The sequence below is a fragment of the Diadema antillarum genome, unplaced genomic scaffold (assembly GCF_040938485.1).
Source record: "Diadema antillarum isolate AM-2024a unplaced genomic scaffold, OU_Dant_1.0 seq00001106_RagTag, whole genome shotgun sequence".
Lineage (NCBI taxonomy): Eukaryota > Metazoa > Echinodermata > Echinoidea > Diadematoida > Diadematidae > Diadema > Diadema antillarum.
The window spans coordinates 317,009-329,534 of record NW_027271922.1 but is presented as its reverse complement, the minus strand read 5'-3'; the positions used below and the strand labels follow the sequence as shown (position 1 = coordinate 329,534).

Below are 12,526 nucleotides of genomic sequence, written 5' to 3'. Positions count from 1 at the left end.
ATCCTACTCGCGTTCTACATTTGGCGTTCATGACCCCCATATTGCTGTCGGTGGCTTCCTTTCGGCTTTGACCACCGCCAATCATCCAGGTACCATTTGGTACACCAGGAGGCAAATTGCGCCTGGTTTTTGCTTTGACTTTTGTTGCTGTTTCCGTAACAGATTTCTTTTTACAGGACAGGGGTGTTAACCCTGTGCCCAACCCCCAACCTGGAGGGCCAGGGATCACAATTCGTCTGGTCTCTACCCTTTGACCTGTCCGGCTTGGGTGGCCCTACCGGGAGAATAGTCTCCCGCCGGCATAGCTCTAGGGGTCACTGAGACACGCAAGCCCATCCGACCACGACAAGGTTGTGATCCATCGGGGGAAAAAAATTTTCTAACCTTCTTATAATTTTCCCAATTCGAAGACAGCTTCGATCTTTTTGCCTTTCTTTTGAGCTTGTCCCTATCACGAATCATAGCCAGAATGCCTTCACTTGTCATCGACGGAGATCCTTTTACGCATCGGTGCATGGCGATTGACGACCTCGTTTAGCAATGATATGAACCTGTTGTACATCGTTCCTATACATCGGTTGTTTCATACACAGAGTAATTACGAGAATTACAGATGAAGATATTAGGGTCACACACAGACCTTTTATAGCCCCAATAATATTTTCTCCCGCCTGGAACCTCCAGCAAACTGGAGGCGGTGATAACACAAAACATGTGCATACAAGTAATCGTCAAAAGCGCTAAGCGCGACGCGACGTCCACTTGTGGGGCCGGCTTGTTGCAGCAGTTTAATATTTTTGAACAAATCTATTAGTTATTTGATAAAACTTGAGTTGGGCGGGAGAAACACTGCTAGAGCAGGAGAAGTTCAAACTCAAGTTGGAGCGAGCAAGAGATTTTGAGAAAATGGCCTCAAAGCAGGAGAGCTGGATTCCCTGTGAACAGTGATGTATTGTTGATTTTTTTTTTTTTTGTTTTGTGGAGAAGTTCATTTGTATGAATGGAAACTAGATTATATTGTATATTATCATACATTATCAATGGTCAAAGTCAACATGTTTTCTATGCACAGAATCGACATAAATGGCAATGTTGTCAATAATTCAACATTGCAGTATCTTTTGCCCATCAGCAGTCGCTGCTTGTAACGTCTCAGTTGAATCTTATGAATACATTTTGTTTCGTGTGTGTTGGAAGGTTGACCGCCTCGCCCTCGGCCTGGTTCGCATCGGGGTACGCCACGGAGACCGGGTGGGAATCTGGGGACCCAACACCCTGGAGTGGCTACACACACAGTATGCTGTGGCGTCCATAGGCGCTATCTTGGTCAACATCAACCCGGCTTGTCGGCCAGCTGAACTTCGACAAATTGCATCTCAGGTATTATGGAAAAGGGTTGGACAGAACAGCAGGAATGCACGATAAGTCTGTCTTTGATCGATCTGGATCCCGGCGTGTTCTTAATTGCAAACCTTTAAAATCATAGGCCTATACTAATTGCAGCAATGGCAACTATGCAACTAAAGGTGCAATTCATAACATGATCAAGTTGACTTTTATTTTTACATTAAAACCTAGACGGATGGAATCGTTGATATTTTCATCAAGATCGCACGAGAATTTAGAGAGTCTACGAATTTGAAACTACAGTAGTTTTTACGAGACACTGCTATTAGCGCAATCACACGTAGAAAGTTTAGGAGAGGTGATAATGCCATCATCAAACATATCGACCATCTTTGTGAATATGTTTACGGCATGCAGCTAGACTACACCGGTCTTGCCGATTAGGAAATGTATGGTTGCAACCGATCTTAATTGTTTAATGGAAACACGTTGAATTTAAGAATTCCATTACAGTTTCCTTTATGTCCCATTTCGAAGAAACCTCTGATTAATTATACTGTGTTGATTTACGTCAAAGTGAACAAGGTGCGGAATTCCACTCTAGTGCAACTGAAGCAATTGTTATATTCGTGATTATTTCGATGTAAGTAATATATCAAAATAAAAGAGAAAGCTATAAATAGGTCGTATACAAGAGAAGCAATTAGGCAGTACGATCAGAGAACTACATGTACCACATGCATAAAATACAAAAATTAACGTTTACAATGTTATAGTCAAAAGGAATACAGGTATTACCGACTTGAGTGAGAATGTATGCACCATGAATCATAACAATATGGTGATCATTTCAAAATAAAAAGTAGTCCCTCAGCTAATCACAGCACTCGTTATTTTTTAACATAAGTCTAGATCTACGTACGTCACCTTTTATACTCGTCTCGTGTTCTATCTCCATACTTCCTGAAACCTACAACTGGTTTTACCATAGCATTCACTTTAACATAATCACTTCTTGCAGGCTGGAGTGCAGACCATCGTCTCGGCATCATCGTACAAGACACAAGAATACTATGACATCATGGCTGAAGTCGTTCCAGAAATATCATCTGCTACCCCAGGGAAGATACGGAGTCAAGAGTACAGTAATCCTCCCCAATACCTCCCCATCTCCCTTTCTAGCTCTTTACCTCTTCTCCCCCCCCCCCTCTCTCTCTTTCGTTCTCTTTTTGTTATTCGTTGAAGAAGAACGTATTGACGACTACGACTAACGATGCTTGCAATTGCCTTGATGGCAAATGCCCTAATGCGGCTTTATGTTTACGTGCATAAAATGTCCTATTTGAAAAGGAACGGCGACTACAAGAGGAATTTGCACTTTCACAAAACCGGGGTTTAGGTAGAGTGGGAAATAGCTCCATCATTTAATCCCGTGTCACTGTGCGTTCAAATCTATATGCTCCATTCCTTAAGAGTGTTGTCTAAGTAATATGTCATACGGGTTCATTAATTCTTACAATTCCATAGATATTTTTGTACACAAAAAACAAATATGGACATTAAATTCACCTAGGCAGCATCTAATTCACCGGTATCAGAATTCGTGTATTCTGCCCGTCGTAGAAGGACAAGGCAGTAGTGCTATTCAATCTCGTGTAATATTCAGGGGGATCCAGGAATTCCGCAAAGGGGATGCGCCTTTACAAAACTAAAGGGGGGGGGGGGTTACACACACCCCTATTTTTTCTATTTATTTCTTTTGTTTTGACAAAAAAAAAATAAAATAAAGAGATTGGCGTGCGCCCGATGCGTCCCCCTCTGGATCCACCACTGATGTTCCAAGTTACAGAAAGTTCTTCAAAAGACATCTAGTTTGTTCTGTAAACGCTTTCAAAGATGTATACCATGTTAAATCTCTCAGATGCGGATAACGTAATGACAGATGTACACCATTCATAAGCTTAATCTTGTTTCGGAAAATGTGACCAAAATTTACAAATCAAATGACCCTCTTGCCGGAGGGGTTCGAGACATCATTATCATCTTCATATATCATATTTTATTTTCTATTCGTGTACGGCTGAAGTTTCATAACATTTGTATATGTTTGCTTTTTAAGTTAAGGATCATGACTGATTATTGCGTTTATTATATGTGTAGGGCCTCTGAGAATAACAGTGTTAAGCCACTGACAGAGCTACCCTACTGAAACAAAACAAATAAATAAATAAACAAATGAATAAAATAAGCAATGATCCATTTATTGTTCTTCCGTGTTTTTCTAGATTGCCTGATTTGCAAAGCGTGATCATGTACGGAGGAGAGAAGCGTCCTGGGACTTACGTCATGGACGACGTCATGTCTGTGGGGTCCGACCAGGAGGCGAAGATACTCAGAGAGTGTCGGAGTGTCAGTCGATGCAGTGATCCAAGCAACATCATTTTTACATCGGTACATTCCTTCTATAATGTTCCCTTATGATAATCATATTTTGTGAGTGGAATTGTGTAGTAGCTCCATGGTTGATATAGGGAGGTAAGAGTGTCTCTCCCGGGTCTAGAGCAATTACGCCCTGGGCAATTATCCCGGACACTTCCCCTGACCCTAATCCTAATCCTGAACCTAATCCTAACCCTAAACCTAACCCTAACCCTAATCTTTACTCAAACTTTATCACTAACCAGTATTTAGCCGGGGGTAATTGCCCTGAAACGGTCTCTCCCACCTCGATCCCGATTTTTGTATAGTGTGAATAATCAGCCCGTATATAAGTTGCATATATAAGTTGAATAAACACGAGATGCTGGTAAAAATTCATGAATTACCAGGCGGATCATCAGTTGTTCCTCCACTAATCACCGGGAGTTTTGGCCGTTATTTACAATACTCTCTTTGGTGGTGAGCCAGCAGTGTAATGCGTCACTTTCCCCATTGGTAGTAATTGAAAGAAAAGGCGAAAGTGGAAAATAACATTGTTCAAATAGTCGCTGGTCGCGTTTTTCTCCTGGATCTACTTGGTGAAAAACTCAGGCATGAGAACCCTTCTCTGCTGCAGCTCTGGAAGCATGCAGCCTTAGTCTCTCCGCTTGTAAAACCCAAATCATGAAAGCACTTATGCGATGATCGAGCGACAAATCCGCGACAGCCAACCTCAAATGGAAAACAAGAGACCTTCTAAACTCTGTCTGAGCCCTCTGCTGCCAGCTCAGAATATCTAGTAAGCTTACGCTCAAAAGCATAGTCGATAATTGTCCTCCCATGGAACAGTCAGCTCTCCAAGATCGAGCATCCCCTTGACCGAGTTAGCCCACTATACACTGTACTATATTTGGACGCAGATGTGTGAGCACCACATACTGTGGGGAAACCATAATTATCCTTCCCGTCCAGATCAGCTTTGACCTGCCAGTCGCCAGCTGATGACAGGATCGATGCTATATGGCGACTGTTTCTTGGCATCACTCTTGGTTTTGCCCCCGACTTAAGAAAATCTATCTGGAGCCTAGCAACACCAGAGATACCACTTGTGGAATTGGGGCTAGTCACTCTCTTTAGTCTCTATAAATGGCCTCCAAGACTTGATCGTGCCTCCATAACTATGTACATTCAACATCCAAGACTGAATTCACAGACACTCAGAATATGCTGGAGGGTTTCTCTTCCTCCACAAGCAACACGTTTGTTAGGTTCATCGCATCACATGTGAAGGTTGACAGAAGTGGGAAATAACGTCATGAGTAGATTGAACAAAGAGAGAGTTTCGGAGTGGCTCCATTTGCCATAATACAGATCATGTTCAGTTCTTGGTTTCTACTGCTGCTGTGGCTAATCTCTTCTCCTCAGCCTCCCGAATCTCGTGCATGACAAGGTCACCTTGCTCCTTGACTGAGGCTGTTGTCCACCTCTTGGTTGAGGTCCACTTACCCAGACCCAAGCAACCTGTTTGGGTTGCATCATTTATTTCCTTATAATCAATTGTAATACCCACACAATTACACACCCTTTGTGTGTGTGTGTGTGTGTGTGTGTCTGGGTGTGTGTCTTTGTGCGCGTGTGCGTGCGTGTATATGAATGACTAGTAAGTAACAGAGATCTCTGCGCTCCTCCCTCTATACATCCCATCCCCAGTAATCTCTCTTTCTGCGTTTTATATAGGGTACCACTGGACTGCCTAAGGGTGCTACACTGACACATTACAACGCTGTGAACAGTGTGTATCATTTGGGACGAATGTTGCAATTTGACAAGTTTGTGAGTTCCTCTACTTCATTTTCTGTTTTCTCTCGTCCAAATATTTCCTTTGTCGAAATTTCACATTAAAGTTAGCACAACTACATGGAGTCCAATTTACTCCGTCAAACAAGTTTTCGTCCTGTGTTACCCATTGAGTCCTAATCATAAACGTCATCTCAATTAAGTAAACGAAGTATGAATTGGAGCATAGAAAGAATAACACTTCAATAATAATCAATTTGTATCTAATTCCATAAACACTTTTACCTTCGTGGCGTTAAAGTGTCACTTAATTCTTTTACGTCACTGATTAATACTATACTTGATTGACTTGTGCCACGACGATTGTTTTTACATGCCATTTTTATTTATTTGTTTTTTGTTTGTTCCCCACTCATTTTCCCCGTCGCCTTATACTTACATTTCACGACGCTCATGTTCAGTAATTACTGTATTTACGAATTACCTTAATTGTTGAGCAGACATTTTTGCAGTTTGGAATATGTATGCACGCATCGACTTCATGATACTAGTAATTTGAGAGGTCTCACTCGTACCACGAAAATACACCTTTGCCAGGCAGTGAGAATGATATACTGAAAAAAAAAACAACAACAGGAAACGAGAGAAAACAATGAGGGCCTACTGCTTCATTGTGTCTTTATCTTGGCCAACCATGTAATGAGGTGTTATTCTACACGATGACACTCGCATTACTACAGAGTAACTTTGAACGAGAAAAATCCACAACTTGCCATTTCCCTTCTTTGTTTCAAAACCATGCAAGGCTCATACAGCATGCTGCACTGTCCCCTTTACCCACCTTCTTGGGTGCATGCTGACGTCATTATGTCACGTGACCTTCGGTGTGCACTCTGTGGTTCCGTCACCAGGCTTTGACCCAGAGGCTACAATCAAGGCGATTGACGACGAAAGGTTCGATTTGCTGGGCCGTTCTATCGTAGCTCTTCATGGCACAGCTGATCATGTTGAGAATCTGTAGATCTTCAATTTCAATGAAAATATTAATTATTCTTTGTAAAGTACAGTAGATCGAAAATTTGCCATATTTTCATAATTAGTATTTTTGTACTGATGTCGACATGCATGAAAGGGGAATGAACGTTGTACGTGTTGTAAGGGTTTTATCTTTACAGTGCCTGATTTTTGTTATAATAGTCAGCCACATATTTTTACCTTCGTCAGATAAACATAATCTCTTTATGCTATTTGTTTATGTTTGTATAGCAGTGTAGATGATGTTACGAACTTTCTATGCTAAATAGGCATCCTTTTCCTTTCCTTCTTTCACTTTTCGTTTTCATCTTCTTCTTTATGTTTTATCCACCTCATTCTTCTTTCTTCTTTGATATATCACTACTGACTTCGACTTTTTGCACGTCGATCTTTCTCCTCAATCTCAAAGTATGATCTGCCCCCTTTCCCCTCCCGTTTTGTATCTATCTATCTATCCATCTATATCTATCCGTATCTATCCATATCTATCAATCTACACTGTATATGTCATGTACTTATCTACAGTATATCTATCAGTATACCCTGCATTATATCTACACGTATTGTCCTCCCAACCAAATAGGTGCACTCTAATCTATGGCACTCCAGCGATGTACGTAGCACTCTTCAGTCACGAAGCGATCGCCCGACACGATGTATCGGGTATCAGGACTATGATGATTGGCGCCTCCCCAACTCCTCCCGAACTTATTCTTCAGGCCAAAGGCATCTTTAGACCCGAAGAAATCGTGGTGAGTAACTGAGCAAAAACTCTTCTAGTGCCCAATAGCCAATGATAGGTGCCTACCCACCTAAAAATTTACAGGGATAGAGCCTTCTCGTCTGTTGCTTTACATCTGTGGAACTCTCTGCCAATTCAACTTCGATACTGTAACAACCTTGATACATGTACTCCAAATCTAAACCATTATGTATGTATGTATGTATGTATGCATACCAGCAGCTTTGTGAATGATAGATATGTTTATGACATAATTGTGGGAGCCGGGCACCTTTGAATGATTTATAGACAAATGGCGCTATGCTGTGCATCATCATGACTATCATAATGGCAACTTCGGCATTTCAGATGCGCACGTGACCTTTCATTATAAGTTACATCAGTCCGGATTTACTTTATTTACTACGATTATTTTTGCTTCATCTAACAGCAGGCAATGAGTATGTGATTCGATATCATTGATACCCCTTGTAACTGTCCAGTTGATCAGATGGGTTTTGTTTTCTTTCCCTTATTCCAGACCGCGTATGGCATAACCGAGACATGTGGCGTCTCCATAAGTCGACCCGATGACCCGGAAGAGAAACGTATCTACACCGTTGGAAAAGTGTTACCACACGTAGAGGTGTGCACTTCAGTTTTTGAATACGTGAAATTCATACTTGATTTTCCTTGTAGGATTGAAATCATTTATGATATAAGAATATGGGTAATGTATTAATAGATAATGTATTTTAATGTTCTCTCTGTTTCTCGGGTAATTTGTTTTATCGTTTCTTTTGAGTATTACTACTATATTTAATGCTAACAATGGGATTGCATCCTACACGTTAGGCTTTTTAGCAGTTCCCTCCATTTCCGAAATCTTTTCCTTGATACGATTCAATTACAGTGCCTATGTATTTCCTTATATAGATTGATGTTGTGTTCTATTGTATTAAAAAATACTAGCTGCATTAATCTCGCTTGAATATGCAAAAGACACGTTGTATTCAATTTTTGAGTATGCAAATGTCATATTTCATTCTATATTATTGTCGGAAACGAAATAAAATGAAATGAAATGAAATATAATGAAACTGGTTTACGGATGATGATGCCAGTGAGGAGCAAGACATCACACATCCAACAGTTAGGAATGGTATAGTATTGGTGGAGATAAGGTTTGATGGGCTTTAAAATTTTTGAGAGATGCCCAGAAACCAAATATGAAATGATACAGAGCCTGCCAATCAAAGAGGAATTCAAAGTTTATTTGATGAAAATCGGTTTTGGAATGGCTGAGACATCCAAAAACAAAGTTAAACAAAGCCATCGTAATAAAAGGTGGGTTCCACCTTTTGATAGGATTGCTCTGTTTTGCATTTAATTATATCAGCCATTTAACACCAATTTTCATCAAATAAACATTGGATTCCTCTTGGAATTACATGCTCTTTCACATTTCATGAGAGATTTCTCTTTATCTCAACAACAACAACAGCAGCAGCAACAACAACAACAAATGTTAGAAACCTGAAGTTAGGTCTCAACCATAACTATACGATCCCTTTGATATTCATTTTCATGTTACACATAGGTGAAGATTGTAGACCTTGATACCAGAGAGATCGTCCCACTGGGTTCCAAGGGAGAAATATGCATCAGGGGCTACAACGTGATGAAGGGATACTGGGGACAGAAGGAGAAAACTAGAGAGGTTATTGACCCCAACAATTGGTATTTAACAGGGTAAGTACAAGATGTCAATCGGTCACTTATAAGAAAACTGTATTACTGTGACTCGCCGACGGTCGGTCACGCATTGGGTGTTGTGTATTACCTCCAATATTTTTGAGAAATGTAGAATGAATTGTCAGATGATAAAGCTCTAAAAGGGCTATCACGTGTACCCTTCAAAGACAAATTGTAGCTTCGAAAAGGTACCATGTGTGTCATAAAGTTACTAGTAGAATCTTCTTTTCGAGGAAAAACAGTTAACAAGATGGTCTTTTTGTTAAAGGAGTTTTAATGTATAATTATTGCGTCTAGATATGAATGCTCTTGAGACGATAATGAGCTCATATAAAACTCGACGATTGTATTTTTGAACAGTTTAACATAGACTGTCCAATGAAGTTTCTGCAGAATACTTGTCAGTAAATGGGTATGTGGCATCCAGCTTTTGTACGTAAATGAACCTGTAAATGTTGTCATTCAAAAGTACAGGGGCGGATCCAGGAATTCGGTAATGGATTTTTTCTTTCTTAAAGAAACAAATTAAAGGGGGCACTCCCGCGGTGCCCCCCCCCCCCCGAACCGCCATATAGACTGAGTGTGATGATACCGTATATTATGAATAATAAACGGAAACACACGCCATAAAAAAAACTCCTTCATAATTTATAGACATATAAGGATTGTATTTTTGAACAAATTTTTGAAAATAATCAATGTTTACCTCGGGGAGTGACCAGGAAATATAGAGTAAAAGAGGTTTATCTTTACCACCAGGGACATCGGTACACTGGACAAAGATGGCTACTGTCAAATTGTAGGTCGTAGCAAGGAAATGATCAACCGGGGCGGTGTGAAAGTCTTTCCGTCAGAGGTCGAAGATGTGCTTGTAAGGCATCCAAAAGTCGCTGCAGCGCAGGTGAGATGTTCCATGTATATTTAACCAGTGTACACACATTGTACTGTTTTTACATTTCCTTTATCCCGTGAAAACTTAAACACACACACACACGCAAACACACACACACACACACACACACATACACGATGCCAATGCATTCAGAGTCTAAGTATATATCCTCTTTGTTTTTGCTGACACTGCTTGATCACTAAGTTTCTACCTTCTGGGATTTAGAACTGAAGATTTCAGTTCTAAAATCCTGAAGGATTCTCTGAATGATATTGCGCCATCACACTTTCACATCATGCACAATCCATGATTGTTACAGCGACATGAAACTCAATTTTTTTAGTCTTTTCTTAGTCTAAGTGGTTTAGTTTACCATAATATACTGCTTTGATATCCATCAAAGGTAATTGGTGTTCCGCACAAGAATTACGGAGAAGCTGTGTGTGCAGTTTTAATACTGAGGGCTGGAATGGAAACTACAGAGGAAGAGGTCAAGACGTTTTGCAAAGGAAAGGTACGACCTTGTCTTAAAACATGACCTTGTTATAGCCGGATGTCGCGGCCATGTGCGGTGTACATATTCTTTCTGAAGGGGATAGGGATGTTTCATATCATAATGCATTAAACACTGATACATGTATTACGATGATTGCTATCAGAAGTCTATCAGCGATAAGTTTTTTGTTGTTGTTGTAGTTGTTGACTGTTAGTTTGATAACAAGTCGACCCTTTGACCCCTGCCCTTGCCTTCTTTTCCAACGAAGACTTCTCTCTCCTCCTCTCTCTCCCTCTCTTTCTTTTTCTCTCTTTCACCATTGAAACCCCATATCTGTGGGTTTGTATTTTGTCTTTCATGTTTACATATGATCGATTGCTTTTAGTCACATGTAGCCTTCTTCCCAAATGAAGAGAGAGGAAGGAATAGAGACTGTGGAAAAAAGAAAGAAAAGAGAACTACTAGATATGAAAAGGTGGGAAGAGAGAGAGGAGATTGACAGTGGGCAACAGGGAAGATGAATTTCACAATCATTAGGCAGTGATGCTTCAGTGGAAACGAAGAGGAAACTACTATATGCTTATGACTTTATTGAACAAGTCAACTATGAATACTTGCAATATTGCATCATGCGTCTGTGGAACAAACTTTCACCTTTACAGTGCCGATTGATGCATTTCACGTTTACTGTCTTGTCAGATTTCGTACTACAAGATACCGACCTACGTCAGATTCGTGGAGGCATATCCGATGACAGCTTCAGGAAAAGTACAAAAAAATCAACTGCAAGAAGAACTAAAGGACATCGCGCTGGATTGAATCGGGATAGACCTGTCCAATATTTTCGATCTTTCTGCGCTCCACAAAGTCGGTACTCGCAGCCACTTTTTTTTTCTACAAGCTGTGTAACGAAAATGGTGGTCCATTCATGACTAATGTTCTGACAAACTTCTGCATATGATAGGCTTTCTGAGACAAACGGAAGAACAAGCCTTTTCAAGAAGTGTTGAAGTGTTAAACAGTTCATAGACTCCACCAGTGATAAATGAATTACGGAAAAAAAATCAGCTACCTTTCCTTGCATGAAATGCCTTCTATGCACTTTCGCGAACCATTTTTGAACCTCCTGTAATATGAGGCCTACCTCCCCCTTCGCCTTTTCTTTCTCCCACTTAGCATTTCCATGTGTCTCCCGGTAACATAGTTTACAAATCATGAATGGTCACGAGTGCGATGGAAAGAAATTGCGCTCGATGCCCAATGCGAAATCACAAAATAATAACCATTCACTATTTGTTTTATACAACACATTGGAAGATAACGAGTATAGACGAATCGAGTACCCGGATATCTAGTACAGTAATAGTAATATTTCAGGAAAGATGAGCAAATGGTGAGTGGAACTGTAATATGGACTGAGGAGCGATCGATTGAAAGTAAAATTTTGTTGTAGCTGATTGAGTGGGAGGTGCAAAACAATTATATTGTGCCGTCAGAGGAGTGCGATGGTCCAAATCTAAGTTTGATTAAATCAGGGGAATACTTTAATGTGAATGGATGACATCATGATCACCGTGAGCCGTCCAAACTGGCTCGACAAAACAAAATGTGCACGCTAAGCATCGAGAACATGTAGAGATAACTTCTGGAGAATGTCACGTGATACGTGGGGTCCAATTGGGAAGCATTTATTTTTTCGAGTATTGTAGAGTCACAGGATGCTGCAAAACAAGCTGTATTCTAAACAAGGTTAATGCCTTTTATTTTTCTGCAACCTGATATCCAGTGGAATTATTTCTCAAAATGTCACAGAAGTGTTATTCAAGCTTTATTCTTAGTTGAGTTGGATGGAATGTGATTGTATGCATCCTTCTGAATTTTACGGATTATTGTAACGCGACATCCATCGGGAAATCAAAGTACGGATTTTTCTTTAGCTCGTAATGTACTTATTTTCTCATGCAGTATAGTAACAGTGAGTCTGCTAATTTTTGATATTTTTTACTTGTAATTCATTTTGCTCAAGAATTATGGTATCATTTGAAATCAATATGAGTCTTTTTCT

The 12,526-nt window shown here is 40.2% G+C and overlaps 1 protein-coding gene across 1 annotated transcript; it reads left to right on the top strand.

The window, feature by feature from the left end:
* Positions 1–469: 469 nt before the first annotated feature.
* Positions 470–11,280, top strand: LOC139743787 (medium-chain acyl-CoA ligase ACSF2, mitochondrial-like). The gene is made up of 11 exons (XM_071654242.1): positions 470–532; positions 1,198–1,380; positions 2,369–2,487; positions 3,633–3,756; positions 5,503–5,598; positions 6,368–6,516; positions 7,181–7,349; positions 7,860–7,964; positions 8,919–9,070; positions 9,833–9,974; positions 11,161–11,280. The coding sequence occupies exons 1-11, from the start codon at positions 470–472 to the stop codon at positions 11,278–11,280; spliced, it is 1,422 nt and encodes a 473-aa protein (XP_071510343.1).
* The last annotated feature ends 1,246 nt before the right edge of the window (positions 11,281–12,526 follow it).